This window comes from Diabrotica virgifera, chromosome 10 (genome assembly GCF_917563875.1).
Source record: "Diabrotica virgifera virgifera chromosome 10, PGI_DIABVI_V3a".
Lineage (NCBI taxonomy): Eukaryota > Metazoa > Arthropoda > Insecta > Coleoptera > Chrysomelidae > Diabrotica > Diabrotica virgifera.
This window is the reverse complement of record NC_065452.1, coordinates 102,481,058-102,502,784: the sequence shown is the minus strand read 5'-3', so window position 1 is coordinate 102,502,784 and position 21,727 is coordinate 102,481,058. Positions and strand designations below refer to the sequence as shown.

General features: G+C 31.6%; 1 protein-coding gene across 1 annotated transcript in view; it reads right to left on the bottom strand.

Annotated features, from left to right (window-relative positions):
- Window positions 1-239: 239 nt before the first annotated feature.
- LOC114329725 (dual specificity protein kinase CLK2) overlaps window positions 240-21,727 on the bottom strand; it is a 56,733-nt gene continuing 35,245 nt past the window's right edge. Inside the window, exon 2 of the mRNA XM_028278909.2 lies at window positions 240-14,518. Within this exon, the coding sequence (XP_028134710.1) occupies window positions 12,912-14,459 (1,548 nt within the window). The 5' untranslated portion in view covers window positions 14,460-14,518 and the 3' untranslated portion in view covers window positions 240-12,911. The remainder of the gene's footprint in view (window positions 14,519-21,727) is intronic.

Below are 21,727 nucleotides of genomic sequence, written 5' to 3'. Positions count from 1 at the left end.
CAGGTTTAGTCTAGAACTATTTAAAAAAAGATAGGCTCTAGAATGTAATCTAGGGCAAGACCACAATATATCTGAAAAAGTCGCAGTGAAAGAGCCAAAAGCCACCTTATCGAATCTATCTAAGTCTCAGGCAAATGCTGCAACAAACATACAGATGGTTCGATGGGCTACAAGAGTTACAAAATTAACAAAATTTAAGCAAAAATAAAACCCATTTGACGACTTATTACGTCTCTTTCAAAAATATAGGTATACACTCAAATTTATTATATTCTTATGTTCTTACATAATTTGTGGTATATACGAATGAGGTATGGATAACAAAAAAAAATATTAAGAGTGTATTAAAATATTACTGCACAAGAGAATATTTAGATCAATGGAATAATTAGTCAATGTCTTTTATAATATTAAACTTAAAGTGGCTTACGAAACATTTTTTACTTGTGAATAGTACCCTACTAATGATCAGTATTCACCAACTGTCTAGCGGCTAGCGCCTATAAATAGGCTGATCTGCAATCATGTCACATTTAGTATTAAGAAGAAATATTAGATTATAATCAAGGTTTTATTCAATGGTTTGATACTATCGACTATAACTTTATACCTTTTCTATAGGTATAGAAGCAAATATTTCAGCATTACCTCCATCCTTGCAATGTGGCCAGCCTATCTTTATTTCAATCTGAAAAATCTGTCCAAAGCATCTGTAACTCTGGTTCTGTTTTGTAGGTCTTCGTTTGTGGTCTTGTCTTTTACTGTTACTCTATCATTGAACGCTCCATCGTTCTCTGTGCTATTCTTAGTTTTGAAGTATTGTTTTAACAGTATTTCCCTGCCGCACTTTCATTTAATGCTGTAATTATACATCTAGTTATACCTAGTCAAACGCTTTGTGGAAATCTATAAACACTAATACCAGAGGTCTTTTGTATTCTATGGATTTTTCAATGAATTGTTTTATCTTTTGCAGTTGGTCATTGATGCCAAACTTTGATAGGAATCCTGCTTGCTCTCTGGTTTGGTACAGGTCTAGTTTTTTATCCAATCTCGTTATGATTCTTGTGAAGAGTTGTACATATGGCGTAACACCTTGGCTGCGTTACGGGACAAATTGATCGTATTACATTAACAGTTGGCTGCGTCGACGTTGTCGTAACGCACGGTTTCAAATGGGGTATACGGGACATATATGCCTCGTAATGCACTCAACGTAAGTTTATAAATATGTTTAAGCGCAGCCAAGGTGTTAACAGAACAGGTCTATTTAAGGGTGGCACTAGAAGGGAGGGGCTTGAAAAATGAGAGATGTCTATATCGTTAAAAAATGGCCCCATTGAAATAAAAATCAACCTGTTCCAGCATTTTTTCACAAAATCTAAAAATAGTTCTCTTGGTTACTTCAACCTTGTATTGATAAATATTCATGTGTCATAATTTTTGTTTTAATCGTTTCTCTTAATGTTTTGTTGAGAGGTCCTTGATTTTGCTTGGCGATCTGACTCGATGTAAATTCAAGTAAAAAACTGATTCAGCATATTCCTCATACTGATACTCCAAGGAAATAAGCAAGAAATAGACCATATTTGGGACACTAAAATATCAAGGTAGCTAACAACTTTTTTAGTTATTGTAAACCCATAGGATGAAAACCTATCTGTTTCCTGCGTAGAGTTCGGAGCCGTTTTTTAATTATTAACATTAGTGCAAAAAACGCGATTTGTTCAACTTTTTGCACTCCAATAAAAAGCTAAATAGTCGACAAACAACTACGATTTTCATTTTTTTTTAACATTGAAAAACGTTCAAAATGCCCATTTTTTTAAGTTAAAAAGTCAATTCGTTGCTTCGCAAACTGCAAAATAAGTGAAAATTGTTATTTGTTACTAAAACTTTTACTAAAACTAACTTGGCACTTTAGTGTTTCACCTAAAGTTGGGCATTGGGGTACTTAACCTTCGGCCGGGCGCGCCTTAAAAAATTCACCGTCGGGCGCGCAGAAGAAATTTGCTGCCATGTAGTTCCTTATCATTTTCGACACTTTTTTTTATTATTGATTAACTGTATCGATATTTATTTTGTCAAAAAATAAAAAAGCTTTATTAATTTAACTTAATAAATTGTACAAAAAACTTTAATTTATTTGATCGTTACAATTTGTACATACAATATTAGATTTAGTATGTCGTTTACAAGTGAATGCACTACATTTCGTACATTTCATAGATGTATACGACTTAATTTGTTCACTGTAACAATCTACCACCTTTAGCAGGATTACCACGTAACTGCCAAACTAGTTACTCTGGAAACATCCTGAACAGGAACTGGGTTATATCACGTTGAAGTATGTAATATGTATTCATAAAAAAGTGCGATAACTAACTAATTGTACTTGAATTTTACAAGACAATTATGGGTACCCACTGAGGATTAACCAATAAGGGAATTTTAAAAAGCATAGCATAACAATTTACCTGGAAAAATGGAGTTTACGCAGCAAATTACTGCGGCGCGCCCGCCTGAAGGTTAACAAACCCTTACAATTTGACACCGATCCATTAATTAGTTTAAAAGTTATTCTATTTGTTTATCCCACAGGCCTTTGTTTTGCAATAACATAAGACAGAAAATAATGAAGATAGGACAATTCTGCGTATGCCAAATGAAAGTAGAAGAGTGATACTATTAAAATGTAGTAAAAAAGATAAAAAATTATTTAATATAATCAAAAATTCAGAATGCCAAATTTTTGAAAATTTGTGGATAATAAACATTAATAAACTTTAAAAATATTATCCGTAGAAAATTTTTTTTACATAATTCGAAAAGCTTATTTTACACAAATTTTTAATATGTAGTTCAAATATGTGACTTCTGGTGGTAAGTGAAGGGGGAGCAGGGAGCCGACAAATGCACGAGTTCAAAAATTAAAATAACAACTTAAAACTACTATAAGTTTCTATATCTCGGGATCTACTCATATCAATGGATTTTAATCTTTCTTTTTTTAATTTGTATGTAATTTTTGTGTACATTACAAATATGCAATTTGTCTAGACATTTATTAATTAATAAACAGTCTAATTTGTTTAAACAATATTTAAAAAATAATTTGTTCCCAAAAATCTATATTTTTAATCATACTATCTTTATTAACCATAGCCCATACAGCACAGGTCATCTTTAAGATATCTTATTCACAACCAAATATGGTCTTGAGACTTTACGTCAAATTTAAGATATCTTTTAAAGATCACCTTTAAGACATTTTTTCTTAAAAATAGGTTATACATAATTACGAATTTAAAAGTTAGGTTAGGTTAGTAAAACAATTAAGACAAGAGCTGGTAGCTAAAAGACAAACTCCAAACAAAAGCTTTTTCACATCAGTGACTTCAGTGGTATTGCCCATATCTTGTGATGAAGATATGGTTTTATTTGAGGGATATTTAGAAGACTCCACAGATTTTAATCTTCTAAACCTCATTTTTTTTTATTTCAACCCTAATACCTAATTATTTTTATTAAAAGTTCATTTAAAATATTTCATAAAAAATTAAAAAGAAAGCTATCCTAACTATTAATAATAGACAAAAAAGACATATTTAAGATGTAAGGATTTGTAACATCCGTACATCTTTAAGACGTCGTAAAGATATCTTTCCGGAAATACCAGACATCTGTAAGACGTCTAAAACATCTTTAGTAAGTTATCCTTTATATTTAAGATGTCTTTGTGTTATCTGGGAGATAAAGTTAAGATTTATTAAAAATATTTATTTATAATTATTTATTCAAAATAATTTATTTATTAAGTGTACTTTAACTTTTTCTATGATTATTAATGATACTATGATTAAAAAATAGATTTTTGGTAAAAAATTATTTTTTCAAAAACTGAACAAATGACTGTTTATTTATTAATACATTTATAAACAAATTGCATATTTGTAATGTACGTAGAAACTACATACGATTTAACAAAAGGAAAATCAAAATCCATTGAGTAGATCCGGAGATATAGAAAATATTATCAAACTTGATTTTTTCGATATTTGAACTCGATGGATTTGTAGGTTCCCCTAGTAAACCATTTGAACTACATTTTTGAAAATTCGTAGAGAGTCCTGTAAAGGTACAATGTTTGTGAAAAATTTTTAACCACAAATACAAATCCCATTCTTTAAAATGGCATCAATGAGGTTCCTTAATTATTATAAACAAATTAGCTGTGAATTAAAAAAAAAAACACATGGCTAACTTTGGCCCAAATTTTTTTATTTGAAAATTCGTGTTAAAATAGTAGCTTTTCGAATGTATAAAAAAATTGTCTACGGATATTTTTAACGTTATTCTAAATGTTCATAAACTACACAATTTGAAAAATTTGGCATTAGAATTTTTGACTATATGAAATAATTTCTTTATCTTTTTTAATACATTTTGATAGTATCACACTTTTACTTTCAAACAAATAGAATATATTTTAAATTAATTAATGGACCGGTCTCAAATTTTGAGGGTGTGTTAAGTACCTACCAAAATAACCAAACTTGGGCGAAACACAAGTTTTAAGTTAGTTTTAGAGTCATTAACAAATAACGATTTTCACTTTGCAGTTTGCGAAGCAACAAATTGACTTAACTTTCAAAAATCGGCATTTTGAAGGATTTTCAATGTTCTAAAAAATTATTTATTTCTAAAAACTGTCAACTATTTAGCTTCTTAATAGAGTGCAAATAAATAGAAACAATTGCGTTTTTGCACTAACTTGTTAATAATTAAAAAAAGGCTACGAACTCTAGGCGGAAACAGGTAGATTTTCTTCGTATATGTCTACAATAACTAAAAAAGTGGTCAGCTACCCGGATATATCAGTGTCCTGAGAAAATCCTTATTTCCCTGGACTAAGACCTTTACGTGATAAACTAATAAAACAAAGTATACGGAATTGAAAGACTTAACCTCTCAGTATTCAAAATTATTTAATAACACGAGATATAAATGATATTAAATAAATGACTGTGCATTAATATTGTGGAATATTTAATAGAGTCACTTTAAATGATATTCTGAGAAACACATTTATATATACCTATATACAACTTAAAAAAACTGAGAGAATTAGGGAAATAATGTTTAATTACGGATGATTCCAAGCCAGGATTCAGCTTTCCACTAATCAGACAGTTTTCCCTAATCCTTAGCATTTTAAACTTTATAATGCTTACATCGTAAGTATGTTATCTAATGGACCAAGAGCTAGCAACGTCGGAAAAACAAGTATTTTAAGACAACTGGTTCTTTAATATATTATTCCATATGCTTCCTCGAACACCGTACCGGCCATCTGGCTACTGATACAGGTTGCGTTCATTACTGCGCAGCACACGTGTACAGGTAAATATATCGAATTTAAAATTATTTTAAGACGAACAATAATGACAAAAAAATTTTAAATTCAATATACAGGGTGATTGATTAGTGTGATAAAGCTCAGTAGATCCGCTATAGTAATAGATAGCAATAAAAGTTAATAACAAAAATTTTAGCCACCTTTGAGCTTCACATTATAAAATTAGTTTTATAGTGTAGTTTTAGTAAAATTAGAATGTTACAGGGTGTTCGATAACATAGTGGCAGACCAAACTTACGTTTTTTTAAATGGAATACCCAATATTTTATTTTATATTCGAAATCTTCTTAACTTCCCCATCAAAAAATATAAGGTTTGTTATAACTTTTACAAAGTTATAACCAATTTTCTATGAAAATCGTAACAAGTTCAGCTCCCTGTATAAATAAAAATAAGCACAACAGCAATGGTTTATTGATGCCATATTTTTTTGTTGATTGTGAAAATGTTTAAGAATTGTTGATATTGCTAATTTTCTTTATATCGAATACAGGGTGAGTCAAAACGCAAGTATATTATTTTCTCAGGAGTTTTAAATGAAATGAAAGTATTTTATATCACTATCGAAAAGTACCATTACCGTACTTTAATTTTTGTATGATATTTCCTATGTCCAAATTTGTTAGTTTTCAAGATATCTTTATTTTTCAGAGCAAGTTATTTATTAGATGTCAACCATATTTATAAATTTTAACAATAAAAAAAAATATCTTCTACAGCTGACGCCGCTTCTTGCATCCTAATTTCCAGCGTTTTCTATCGAAGCAATCTTCAGTTTTTAGATCTCTGGCGGTCATTGCATCTTCGACATCTTCTCTCCAGGATCGTCTTGGTCTACCTCGTTTTCTTCTTGTGAGTGGAGTCCATTTTTCTGGCCATCTACTTTCAGGCATTCTCTGAAGGTGTCCGTACCAGTTGAGTCTTTTGGCTTCGATTGTGTCTATTATATCTAGATCGATTTCCATTTCTCTCCTAATATCTTCCTTTCTCACCCTATCAAGTCTAGTGAACCGGCAACATCGTCTCCAATAGTTAATTTCCATGGCCTTAATTTTTGATTTATTTCTTTGGTTTATTTCCCAGAGTTCGGCGCCGTACAACCCAATACTTTCTATTATTGATTTATATATTCTTCTTTTATTTTCTGTTGTTATTTTATTATTCCATAATAACCCGCTGTCTGGTGGCTGATCTTGCTTGGCCAATCCTGGAATGTATTTCGTCGTTACTCCCTGCTTTTGAAGTTATTTGGACTCCTAAGTATTTATAAGTTTCGGTTGGGTTTATAGTTCCCATTTCAATTTGTAGGCTTTCTGGTGTTTCTCCTACAACTAAGTATTCGGTTTTTTGTATATTAATTGTAAAGCCCCACTTCGTGTACTCCTCTTCCAGTTTTCTGAGCATATCGCTGGTACCTATGATTAATGTGATTCCTAATACATTTCCAGTGAAAATAATAACTCTTTGATAAGTGTTGGCGATATAATTTTTTTTATATGCGTGTCCACGAAGATTAAAACTCCCAAAATATTTATAACGAAAATATTTAGTTCATAATAGATGCCGACGAAAACAAATTATTTCCCTTTCTGTTCCTGTTTCTGCCGACGAAAACAATTATTTCTGCGAACTTTTTAGTAATTATAATTTTCGTGGGCCCGCAAACAGAAATTATTTTTTTTGCTGATACTCCTCAAAAAATAAAATTTTTCGCTAACACTTTATTAGGGATTATAATTTTTACAATCATATAATCGAAAATAATATTTTTCGCGGCGTTCATTGAAAGTTCTACTCTTACCGGCATGTTTCGGAGTTATACTTTTCGTAGGCGGCGGCGATATAGTCTATATCACTCTCGTCTTCAGCTAGAATAGCTTGGTCGTCAGCGAAGTGTATTGTGTACAATCTATCGTCATCGATTGGGATGCCCATATTGCAGCACTTTCTTCTCCACAGTGAGAGTGCCTCATTTAAATATATTTTAAAGAGTGTAGGTGCTATGCAGCAGCCTTGCTTTAGATCCTCACTAATTGGAATTTCTCTCGTTAATTTGGGTGTTCCATTTTAAAAAACAAAAGTTTGGTCTGCCACTATGTTATCGAACACCCTGTAACATTCTAAATAATTTTGTAATGTGAAGCTCAAAGATGGTACAATTTTTGTTATTACCTTTTATTGCTATCTATTACTATAGCGGATCTACTAAGCTTTATCACACTAATCAATCACCCTGATTTTGTATTTACCTGTACAGATGAGCTGCGCAGTAATGAACGCAACCTGTATCAGCAGCCATATGGCCTGTACGGTGTTCGAGGAAGCATAGGGAACAATATATTAAAGAATCAGCTGTCTTACAATACTTTTTCAAAAACGTTGCTAGCTCTTAGACTATAATATGACAGTATTTTAAAAGAACACTAAATTTAAAAGACTGAAATTTTTAAGTACTGATAAGATTATTTACATAAATATTTATAAAGAACAGTGAAATTCAACTATATACTATCAAAATTGTTAAGTAAAAATAGCATTTAAAACATTTCAGTTCAATATAACATTTGTATGAAGACTTAGTGCCTTTTGTCTTAGTTTTTCATGTTATATTGGAAATTTCGAGTACAGTATTTATATTAAAATATTAAAGAAGGGGAGAATTGCAGAAAAATACTAAACCCTTAGAATACTAATTCTTGCCCCAGTATATATAACAAACAGTAATGACAATCTGCGACCTTGATGAAGTCAAGCATTTTTTCCGCGCAGATTGCGGCGAAAAGTCGCAGAACTCACTGCGCTTCTGCATATTTTCAATCTTGAACGTTTGACTAGCAACTCAGGTGCGAAGAAGCACAGTTGCTGCTGGTTTAAACTTGTACATTCGTTTTAATATGTTGCCTCTTGAATCTGTCGAAACTACTGAGATCATTCAAGGATTTGATAATTTATTTGACCTATTTTTCAACCCTAAGCCCCACAATAGGGCTTTTAGTAATTCTGATTACAAGAAAGATTTTTCATTAAGCCAGTCCGGTTGTAACTTTTCGCCTCAGATGACAGATATCAAGATGTAAACTACAAAACAAGACTTCAAAGGCACCGACGAGAGTGTCACTACTGGTTGTTTTTAATTCCGGGTGTTCTTGCTAAGACAAAATTTAAATTGTTAGGTTAGGTTCAATGTGAATGGGGGAGGGGGGCTTAATCACAATCACCCTTCACTAAAAGGTCTATTGTGGCTCATTGCTTGGTAAAAGTTGTCCTTTCAGCCTAACCTTTTTAACAAAGTCTCTTATGACTGTAGGTGACACTTCTACGAAGTCTTGGGGCTCGAGTTGATAACGCTTAAATGATTGAGCCTTATCCTTTATAGTGTCATATCAATGCTTAATTGGATTTAAATCTGATATGCGCTATATGGTAACCAATATAATTTTTAATTGAATCTCATCAATGTAAGTACTCACTATTCCAGCGACATGAAGACGGCGTTATCGTGCATCAGCACGAATCTATCATATCCAATATGGCTGACAAATGGCGAAACATGATCTTCTAAAATGTTTTTAATGTACATGTCAGCTGTCATTCACCAAATCAACTCCACCAGTTCGGTATGTCCTTTCCAAGAAATACCACTCCATAGCCGCGACCACCAAAATTAACGCTCTGTGTGAGGTTACATCTATCTGGCATACCATTTATCATATGGAAGCGAGATTGACAAAGCTTCGTCTACAGAAGAGTTGGCGAATGGTATGTCAGTAGTAACTTCTTACTGGGCGTTAGTTTTGGTGGTGGCGGCGGCATAGTGCTATAAAGCGGTATTGCTTTGAAAGGACACACCGAAAGTGTGGAGGTGATTGGGCGAATGCCAGCTGGCATGTACATTGAAAATATTTTAGAACATGTTTTGCCATTTGCCAGCCACATGGGATATGACATATTTGTCCAAATGCACAAATGTGTCGCTAGAATAGTGAATACTTACCTTGAGGAGATTCAATTTAAAAATTGTATTGGCCACCATATAGCCCATATCAGATTTAAATTCGATTGAGGGAGACCTGGGACCCATTTGGGCTGTAGTGCCATAAGACAGATATTTATTATTATAACATACATTTTCATTTTTCTTTATTATTACCCTTCCATTGGACACAAAATAAATGATGCTTTCAATATTTTGTATATTTTTCCTGATTGTTTTTGAAGTTATACTTCTTTAGGCACCAGGGTGAATTTTTATTTTTCTGGGCGCCTGCGCACACCGACAGTATGGATTAGTCGCTACATATTTTAAGTTATGTAGCGCAAATAAGGTGTGCGTGAAAAGAATATATTATTAGTGTTTTTAGTAAATATATTTATTATAATTTTTGTGTCTGTGGATTTGTCTTCCTCGTAATAAGTATTATTGAAAATGTTTATTTTCAATTAATCTATCTGTCACCGTGATTGTAATTATGTCCGAGAAATGATCGTGTGTATACAGAACGGTGGTAGCTCATCGGTAGAGCATTCGCATACGGATCGAGAGGTCCCCTGTTCAAATTCGGAGAGTCATGATTTTTTTTGGTATTCTTTTAGTTCTTTCTAAAATTAGTTTAATATTTCAATACAATACAAAAAACTGTTTAAAGTAGATATATTGATTTCGTTGAACTCATAATATGAAGTTAGATTATATTATAATAAAAGTATAACTTCTTACGTGCGTACAAAGTACATACATATTCTTTTTTTTCTTCTATAGTTTAGTCAATGGCTCCTATTAGTATTCTAAGGCATTATATTTTCTGATTTTAACAGTAAAGCAAATCTCCACAAAATACAAATAAAACGCAAATTTGAAATTTCAGTCTTTATAAAATATAATGATGAAATTTTTTACACTGAGTCAATGTATTACCACCTAGCTGTAAAAAAATATCAAAATTATTATGTTCTACAAACATAGTACCAAACAACAATAATTGCGTAAATCTAGACCAGCTAAAGTAAAAACATTTTATATTTTTAATGGCAAAACAAAAAATTCACAGATACATATTAAAAAATACTCAAAACTAGCTTCACATACAATTTTCACGAATTTCTGTTTATCCATTAGGGTCAAGGTATAAATTGGTTTAAAAAAGATCAATAAGGTTACTTTAGTTGAAGCTAATGTAACACTTATAAAAATGAAGAGTAGAAAAAATATGACATTAAAAAAAGATCAATAACCTTTACTTTAGTTCAAGCCAATGTAACACTTATACAAAATTAACAGTAGAAAAAAATATGACATTAGATCAATAAGCTTACTTTGGTTGAAACTAATGTAACAATTATAAAAATGAATAGTAGAAAAAAATATGACATGAAAAAAGGATAAATAAGCTTACATTAGTTGAAGCTAATGTAACAATTATAAAAATGAACATGATGTAACAATTATAAAAATGAAGAGTAGAAAAAATATGACATTAAAATTTTGATGTCAGCCAAAGGATATCAGAGTTGACAATTAAGTGTCAAGAAAACCAATTAAACGAATTTAAGTAGATAAAAGAGAAGGATCAGGGGCGGCCCGTCGGGGTAGGCAAGGTAGGCGCCGCCTAACCTCTTCAAATGTACAATACAATAATAAATTATTTATTAATATAAATTACTTATTTCAAAATTGTAATTTATAAATTTTGACACAATACGTAAGTATCTAAAATAAAAAAGCTACTTTTTAATTTCTCTTCGAAGTTGTACTTATTGTACGCTCCTCGTAGTAGTGCTACTCACTTCTATATAGTCTATAGGGCACTATCCTATAGTCAGGCACTTTTCAAATCCGCCTAAAGAACAGAACATAACGATATGCGTCTCTCATTCTTTACGCTAAGCACAGCGCTGTAACTGTGGCTTGTCTAGCCGTAGTGGACGAGAATTTCCGGGAACTTTTTGGGGCTAGGTTAGGCTACATTTTTTTGCGCCTTCGACAATGGTTGTCCCGAGCTGCATCTCGGGATATCCAATTGTATGTTTTAGGATCCTGACTACAAATACTGAAAAAACTAAAAGTGCGAATTTTGTCATGAAATTTGTTACGTGGGGTTAGAACAATATTTGGAACAACGTTTCAAAATAACTTTTTCCGATATCTCTAACGCGAAGCAAAATATCGAAAATTCGCCCTGTGTGTAGATTCGCAGTAGATAGCGTTTGAAATTTAAATTTGAGTTGACTATAACTCTTAAAAAATGTGAACCATCACACTTGCTTGACTGCAAAATTTTAAATCTGTATTTATTTTGATAGCCGCAATATAGGGGTGTCTTCAACTTAATTGCGACACACTGTGTATATAGGTATACGAGTATATTTATAATATGTAGAGTATAGAGTATAAATAAAGGTATATGTGTCGCCTACCCGCATACTGAGGTCACGAGCCGCCACTGAGAAGGATACGATTTAATATTTCATACTAGCTCTCTATGTCTTATATTGGGTTAGCATGAACCAGAATATTTCTGAGCTCATATGCTATTTAAACAGAATCTTTAAGGTATAAACATTACTTCCAATCAGAATTTGCATTGTGCTCAGAAGATATTCTTTAAATATTAGCTTAGGTTTGCACAATCTTGACTACAGAATATACAAAAGCATCTGATAATGTGCCTTTCCCTTTAATAAGCAAAAACAGTTATATTTGTAGATGAGCTAATGATTCGATATTTGCGAGTTATTTTCCTTCTTTATATATTTACTCATAAATACGGAAATATAAACATGAATAACATAATTAGATAATATAACATAAAATAGATCAGTGCATAAATGTTATGACTATTAATTCAAATGACGTATAGAAGATTCCCACTGGTCAGAAAAAGGAGATATACAAATAATATACAATCTATTCAAATTGGTTTAAACATGTCTTCTAGACTACCCCAAATATACTTTTAGTACGAATTTTGAAAATATTTCTTAATACATGAAGTTATGACTATTATTATCATTTGGGAGCATTTAAAAGTAACAATGTCAACCTATTATGAAAAGTGTTTTAATCAAAGATTGTTTGTTTTTACTTAAAACAAGATAGTATAACATAGTTTACCTTTGCGGTTTATCGACGACTTTTTTATTTATAAATAAATAAATATATTCAAAACAAAATGGGAACACATTTTAAGATATTTCATTACAGGTCATTTTTTTTAAAACTATAGATCAGAAAACAGAATAATATATTCTATTAACCATTGTGCACAAATGCTTATTAAAAACAAAGAACACGGGCACTTATTTGATAGTCACAGAGGTTTATTATTCGTCAGAAATACTACTGAGTATATTAGATTTTGATTTCTCTCGATATATTAATTTCCTAAACATCTTTTATGATGATTTAGATAAAAGTAATTGAAATACCTAAAAGCTTTCCCAAATTGTAAATGTAGAATACCTATATATTATGATTGAAAGGAAATTACAATCATGTAGAACTACTTCTTTCTCTTCTGAAACTACTACTTCTGTGCTCATGTATTTTAAGGTGGGACGGGATTTTATCAAAAAATGGATGTTGTAAAGCATCACCCAATAAAATTCTTTCAGTGGGTTCATACTCTAACATTTTAAAGATTAAATCAAATAATGCATTATGATCTGTATCATCATGCTGTTTATATCTGAGTAAAGGTTTACAATTATCTCTGACATATCTTCCTGCCGAGCTTTTTTCATCCCATTCTAATTTGCCCCTATAAAAATATTTGGTCTTGGTCTTTTTGGCCATTCTAACCGGGATTTCTCCTAGAATTCTTTGCATCATAGCAAGATGTTCTCTATTATCATGAGTTTGGAAAAGGGTGATACCTAAATATAGCTCAAATAAAATACACCCTATCGACCAAACATCACAAGGTTGTGCCCAACCTAATTCTAATATAACTTCCGGAGCTCTATAATGACGAGTCGAAACAATTGTACTGTGATGTTCATGATCAAAAGTAGCACTGCCAAAATCTATCAAACGTACTTCAGTTCTTTTAACTTTCTTTACATCCTTTCTCTTTTTATTGTTGTATACTAAATCATAGCTTGAATCCACAAATAAAATATTTTCGGGCTTAAGATCAGTATGTGTCAATTTAATATCATGTAAAAATTTCACTGCATAACACAACTGATAACCTATATCTCGAACTTGCTCTAATGGATAAGGTTGATAGTTATTGTCCTTCAAAAAGTCAAAGACACTCAAGCCTAAAATTTCAAAAGCAATGCACATATGTCCGTGGTAATCAAACCAGTCCAACATTTTCACACAAAGGTGTTCACAGTTTGGATCCTTATCTGCCAACTTTTCTAAAACACTTATTTCCAATTTGGCTGCTTCTCTATACTTTTCAACATTTTTGATAATCTTAAGTGCCATGTAATGATCCATTTCCATATCCTTTACTTTGACAACCTTACCAAATGTACCTTCTCCAAGTGTACCTAAAATTTTGTACCTGCCTTTAATTGTATCTCCTGCTTCATAAATAAGATGCCCCTCATCATCATCTTCTACTGATATAATCCTTGATGCCTGCTGCTCTGAAGAACTGGATTTCTTATGCTTTTTCTTTTCATGGTAGTGACGATGTTTCTTCGATGTACGAGACCTTCTGCGACTTCTCTTGTACCTGCGTTCCCCACTAGTTCCTCTTTCATACTGCCTTGACCGATGAGCCCTTTGACTGCTAAGAGATTTCTTGTATGATGGACTATCATACGCATCAACCTTCCTACGCTTTCCTTCACGATCTTTTCCATTCACATGACTTTTTAACTTTTTACGATCATAACTTCTATCCTTGGAATGTGATCTTGACCTCGATCTAGAATGGGAATGATACCGTTTTCTAGATTCATGCATGGTTAATTGACTTGTATATAAAGTACTCCAAATTAAATTTGCAAAGTTTAGCACACAGCTCCAAGTTCTTTGGGTAGACTTTTGTAGTAAACTGGATGCCCCAGACAAACTATTCATCTAATTCAAGCACTCAAGTTATACAGCCAATTCATTGACTGTTGGTGATTCCACTCAAGCTAGAAAACAATTAACGAAATTCATAAACAGAAAAAAAAACACAATAACTTTTGTAAACTAAACTCTGACTCTCATCAAAATTCAGCAATATATTATTATTACATCAATATATAATAGCTTAGAAACACTGCTTAGTTGCAAATGGCAATTGTTTACCATTATAATGCCATTGAATAGATCTATTTATTGAATATTGTACAACATTCAACGCTCTTGATAGGCCAGTAAAGAAAAAAAAAACAGTTTTATACAGGTGTATTAGGAAAGGGTTTTATAGTCTTATACACGTTTTTGAAGGTTCTAATATCTAAAGGTATGTATAGATATGCGCGCCGTGTGTACGGCGTGCGTTCTTGGCGCCGACAGAAGTTGGATCGTGTGCGCACCGTTTGTGTGCCACTTGAAAACACGTACTAACGCGTACTAATCTATACACGCACATACCCACAGTGGTCCAAAAACTCGAAAAGATGGCCAAAATATGAAAGTGTTTTTTGATTTGCATGAAATTAGGCATCCAAGGGTTTTTGAGGTCGCTAATTACGAATCCGAAGTCTAAACTGCAAAAAACAAAATGGCGGATGTAATATGGCGGATTTATGTATTTTAAATATATTTAATAACGTCGAAATTTGATATCCGGGGGTTTTTGAGGTTGCTGATTACGAATCTGAAATCGAAATTTCAAAAAACAAAATGGCGGATGCAATCCGCCAATTTTTTATTCCAACGTTAAATTCGATTATTAATCATATGAAAGTCAAAACTAATTTTTACTTTATTTTTCAACAATACTGTACGTGGCCCTTTTATCTACGATTTTACACTACGATACTGAAATAACTAAAGATCTACAGTCATAACATCTACCTGAATGCCGCGGCATGAGCTGTTTATTCTGCGTTGTTAACGATTCATATTGAAACTCACAGCGCAGAGCGCTTGTACAAAAATTCTCGCAAAACCAAAGGGGCAGATAGTGGCAGCTATTTTTTTTGTATCTTAAAGAGAGAAATATAAGCTAAAAGATGATTATAGTAACATCTTGGAATTCGATGGAATATATTATAACTATTTGGCTACCTGAAAATTTAATTTTTTCAAAATGTATACTTTCTTATTACCTAACTTCAACCTAAAATATACTGAATATAACATATAAATATACAAATATTTTGATATTATCGGCTTTTATTAAAAATGGCTCCACGAATAACCCCCATTTAGCAGAATTGAATTTGCGCACTTCGTTTTCGAGATACACGCACAAGACTGTGAGTATAAAATATTCGTTATTCTTAACTGCGGGTATGTTCCGTACGAAGGTCAACTTTGAACTGAACTGGAAATTCAGATATAGGAGATATAGCTCTAGGGTTGCCAACACTGAATAGCGAATTTAATTCTCTTTTAGAAAATGTAATTATATTCCCGAAACGTCGATTTTTTTTTACTTTTGGCCAGCTTTTCGTGATTTTGGACCACTGTGATATGGCGCGAAGTGTTCGGCGCGCATATCTATATGTACCTTAATAGGTACATGAGGGATAGCTGATGACAAATCCTTGGAATATTTGCCGCTAATTTTGGTTTGTTCTTTTAAATAACTATAAAAATTGAAAAACTCATTTTTTTTTTCTATAACATGTTCCATAATATATACATTTCAGAGAATAAGGGTTCAAATCGAGTTGTAGAACCTAAAAAATTCTTTAATTTGTGAGTTTCTTAATTAAAATACATAAACAAATGACCGAGATAATTGTAAAAAATCCTTATTTTTGCAGTTACACACTTATAAATGTTAAAAACATTATTTTTTTTATAATTATGGTAATTAATGAGTTATTTAGGTGAGCTAAATCTCAGCTAGATCGACCATATAGTTTGTAAGTTATTCAATGTGTTTACTCGAAGAACAATTATTTAAACAACTGTACCTACTCAAACACTGTGATTATAGAGATATTAGATCTAGATCGACCGTCGACCACACAGTTTGTAAATTCAATTTGTTTATCCCGAAGAGCAATTATTTAAACAACCTTACCTATCCAAACAGTGATTAGAGATATTTAGCAGATCGCAATCGATTTTTTGCGGCCTCAATTTTTAAATATATTAAAAAATTTGTCAAAATTTTTATTAAAAAGGACTAGGCCTCAATTTTAAAATATATTAAAAAATTTTTCAAAATTTTTATTAAAAAGGACTAGGCCTCAATTTTAAAATATATTAAAAAATTTTTCAAAATTTTTATTAAAAAGGACTAGGCCTCAACTTTAAAATATATTAAAAAATTTGTCAAAATTTTTATTAAAAAGGACTAAGGACCGATGCACATTTGCGTGTTTTCAATCTGCGTGCCCGCTGCGGGGTATCGCTACATGAGTTGAATTTATTCACTGCACACTCGAGCTGACCCGTGACGTGCACGCGAAACATCAACTCATGTACTGCTGACTCGCCAGCGATCGCTCGCAGCTTGCTCGCAGCGGGCACGAGCCTTAGATATACACGATAGATATACATTGGTAAAGTAACATACGTTAACTGTAGAAAGAGGTCACTTAGGCGATCTCAAAAAAAAATACCATACTTAATGGATCTTACTCCATTAATAACAAAGACACTGGGTGTTTTATCTATTTTGCCATTTTCTTAATTGGTTCATAACTTTTTAACCACACTGTATATTTATTTTATATTTGGCACGCAAATATCATTTAAGGTGTACAATAAATTAATTTATTTACAATTGTAAAAAATCCAGATCCGGATTAAAAAATATTGGAAAAATGTACCAACCCAAAAACAACACCCTGTACATTAAATTTTTTTAAAATGGATTTTTCAGTTGAAAAGAGGATGAAAAACTAAATTCAGTGGTACAATTTGAATTTTCGGCAAAATGATTTTTCTGGTGAAATTTTGAATTTTAATTCGGAAATTAAGTGAATGAGAGCTCTAAGTAGAAAAAAATTGAAATACAGCTTACAACTTGTCAACCTCACTGTATATTGATTTTATATTTAACACGCGAATATTCTTTTAGGTGTCCAATCAATTAATTTATTATAATTACAATTATAAAAAATCCAGGTTCGGTTTAAAAAATATTGTGTAAATATTCCGACCCAAAAAAACACCTTGTATAAATTTTTTTTAAAATGGATTTCACATTTGAAAAGAGGATGAAAAACAAAATTAGTGATATACTTTGAATTTTCGACAAAATGATTTTTCTGGTAAAATTTTGAATTTGAATTCTGAAATTATGTCAAATTCGAGAGCTCTTGAAGAAAAAATTAAAATGCGACTTAATTTTAATACCATTATTTAATCTAAATTGGTAAAATGTTAATATTCTAGTGTTTTTTTTATTATCTGTGAAAAATAGTTTTTGGCGAATAATCATCTTTAAATAATGAATAAATAATAAAGGGTCAATAAAGAATACATCACTTTAATCAACAAAATAGCTAAAAATTATAACAAAACAGCGAAAGTTTGCAGCATAATCACTATGCAAAACTAAAGTACTTATTCAAAATTACCACCATCAAAAATTATTTTTTTTATACGTAGGTACGGTAAATTTTTGTAGTTAGGTACCTAGCGTCATGTGTACTGTGTGTGTTGAGTAAGTGACTTGTTACATTGCAAAGTCAACGTCATTGTCTTTGCAAAGAGACGCTAATTGTATCCGAACGTCTGCGGTCCCTCCGGTGAGTACCGATCCCACAAGGACAGAAACTATTTTCATTTATTAATTTATAATAAACGAAAAATTTCTGACCCTGGTGAGATTCGAACTCACGACCATTCGGACCTTTCGATCCAAAGGTAGGCGCTCTTACCACTGAGCCACAGAGGGGGTCATCAAAAAGTATTGTTATGCGTGCAAATGTTAATATTTTACCAATTTAGATTAAATAATGGTATTAATTAAAATTAAGTCATATTTTAATTTAGTTTACTTTGAGCTTCGCAATTCACATAATTTCAGAATTCAAATTTTGGTGCCGTGGCCGTTAGTAGTCATCCGCTATCAGAGAAATTTTTTGGAAAATACGAAAATATACATTATTTTAAGCTATTCTCAAAAAAAAATTTGCGGATTATTCATTAGTTTAAATAATAAAAGACTTTAAAAATTGGATTTTATACACTTTTTTAGACCGCCATATTGATAATTACATGTGACGTTGCTGAATGTTGCCAAATCTATAAAAATGTTTAGTTTTACAAGTAATAAATATAGACGCATTTTTGTGGGGAAATGGACTTAACCTAACCAAACCTGGACCGTACGGGCATCGGTACAGGAGGGATTTTTCTCGATTTATCTTTGAAATCTAGGGATTTTTAGTGTGACATAATTTTTATATTTATTGCTAGTGCCACCTATTGCTAGTGCCATTTATGCAGTAATAAAACAATTCAAATTTAACAATACAGTTTTCTTCAACTTTGTTGGCGTTTAATGTTGTGTTACAAATTGACAGCTGACAATGACATTTTCTTATTTTTTTGTTAACATTGACAGCTGACAATGACATTTTCTTCTTTTTTGTTGACATTGACAGCTGACAAATGGTAATGACAGTTTCTTCTTTTTTTTGTTGACATTGACAGCTGACAGTGAGATTTTCTTCTTTTTTTGTTGACATTGACAGCTGGCAATGACAGTTTATTTGTTGACATTGACAGCTGACAAATGGTAATGACAGTTTCTTCTTTTTTTTTTTGTTGACATTTACAGTGACATTTTCTTCTTTTTTTGTTGATATTGACAGCTGACAATGACAGTTTTTTGTTGACATTGACAGCTGACAAAGACATTTTCTTCTTTTTTTGTTGACATTGACAGCTGACAAATGGTAATGACAGTTTCTTCTTTTTTTTGTTGACACTGACAGCTGACAGTGACATATTCTTCTTTCTTTGTTAACACTGACAGCTGACAATGACAGTTTTTTTTGTTGACATTGACAGCTGACAATGACATTTTCTTTTTTTTTGTTGACATTGACAGCTGACAAATGGTAATGGCAGTTTCTTCGTTTTTTGTTGACATTGACAGCTGACAAATGGTAATGACAGTTTCTTCGTTTTTTGTTGACATTGACTGCTGACAAATGGTAATGACAGTTTCTTCTTTTTTTTGTTGACATTGACAGCTGACAATGACATTTTCTTCTTTTTTGTTGACATTGACAGCTGACAATGACATTTTTTCTTGTTTGTTAACATTGACAGCTGACAATGACATTTTCTTCTTTTTTTGTTGACATTGACAGCTGACAAATGGTAATGACAGTTTCTTCTTTTTTTTTGTTGACATTGACAGCTGACAATGATATTTTTTCTTTTTTTTTAACATTGACAGCTGACAATGACATTTTCTTCTTTTTGTGTTGACATTGGCAGCTGACAAATGGTAATGGCAGTTTACAATTAATAAACGGGCAGACTGCAATTGCGCCCAGCGGTCAGAAAGGAGGAAGACCTAACCCTTCGGTCCAAACCTAACTTACGGGTAATAGAGTGAGAGAACCGCAGGAGGTATTTGACCGCTGCGCGCAATCACAACCCACCCTAATAAACACAGTTTAATTTGTATCTCTCCATTGACCTCACCGTACATAAACGGCGACACTGTCTTTCTTTGCACTTAAACTGTTTTTTAATTAATCAAACACTTTGCAAATGTTGGATTAATTCTAAATCGCTTTTTTGTGTGATATTATTAATATCAAAATAAGAATTTACATCCATTTTTCGATACTAAACGTGAATGACAACTAATCTTGTTTTGACAAATTTTCAAATTCCAAAGATATTTTGATTTATTTAAATTATGTACATCAATATTTGAAACAGAAAACCCTACGATAAAAATTGGCAACCTAGCACAGTCGTTGTCGAATGTCGATCTAAATGTCATAAACATTAGGTGCGTTCGCGGGTGCCTGTCGACGACTGGTCGGCGACAAATTAGCAGCAAAACGCATGCGCACTTTAAAATGATATACATAATATCGTTAATACATAAATATATAAGGTATATTTACCTACGATAATTTAATAATTGGTTATTAATATTAATTAAAAGTAAATATACCTTGTATATTTATCTATTAACGGTATTATTTATATTAAGTGAGGTTAGAAATTGTCGGCGACAATTTGTCAACTGTACCCGCGAACGCACTTAATTTGTGATTTTGTGTTGTGAACTTGATTACTTGATTGCAAAAATGTTGACAGAGAGAATTTAAAATTTTGTTGGATTATAATATTTTCAATATAATCCAGTACTCTAATAAAAATAATGAATTATACCGCACTAATATGGATTAATAAGATATAAATAAAAGGTCAGTACCTACAAATGTAAAATATACACTTCTATTTGGTGAAAATATGTCTGAAATTAGTAAGGTTATGTATGGAAAAAACCAATTTTCAAAGTTGATTTTTATTTAAATGAATGAGTAATCCGCAAATTTTTTTCGGGAAAATAGCTTAAAACAATGTATATTTTCATATTTTCCAAAAATTTTTACCCGATGCGAATGACTACTAACTGCCACGGCACCCAAATGGTGTTTTACCAGAAAAATCATTTTGCCGAAAATTCAAAGTATACCACTCATTTTGTTTTTCATCCGATTTTCAAATGCAAAATCCATTTTAAAAAAATTTAATATACAAGGTGTTTTTTTGGGTTGGAACATTTATAAAATATTTTTTAATCCGGACCTGGATTTTTATAATTGTAATTAAATTAATTGACTGGACACCTAAAAGAATATTCGCGTGTTAAATATAAAATCAATATACAGTGTAGTTGACAAGTTGTAAGCTGTATTTCAATTTTTTTCTACTTAGAGCTCTCGCAATCACTTAATTTCAGAATTCAAATTCCAAATTTAACCAGAAAAATAATTTTGTTGAAAATTCAAAGTATACCACTGAATTTAGTTTTCTATCCTCTTTTCAACTGAAAAATCCATTTAAAAAAATTATATGTATAGGGTGTTGTTTTGGGGTCGGAATATTTTTCTAATATTTTTTAAGCCGGACCTGGATTTTTTACAATTGTAAATAAATTAATTTATTGTACGCTTTAAATGATATCTGCGTGCCAAATATGAAATAAATATACAGTGTGGTCAAAAAGTTATGAACAAACTAAGAAC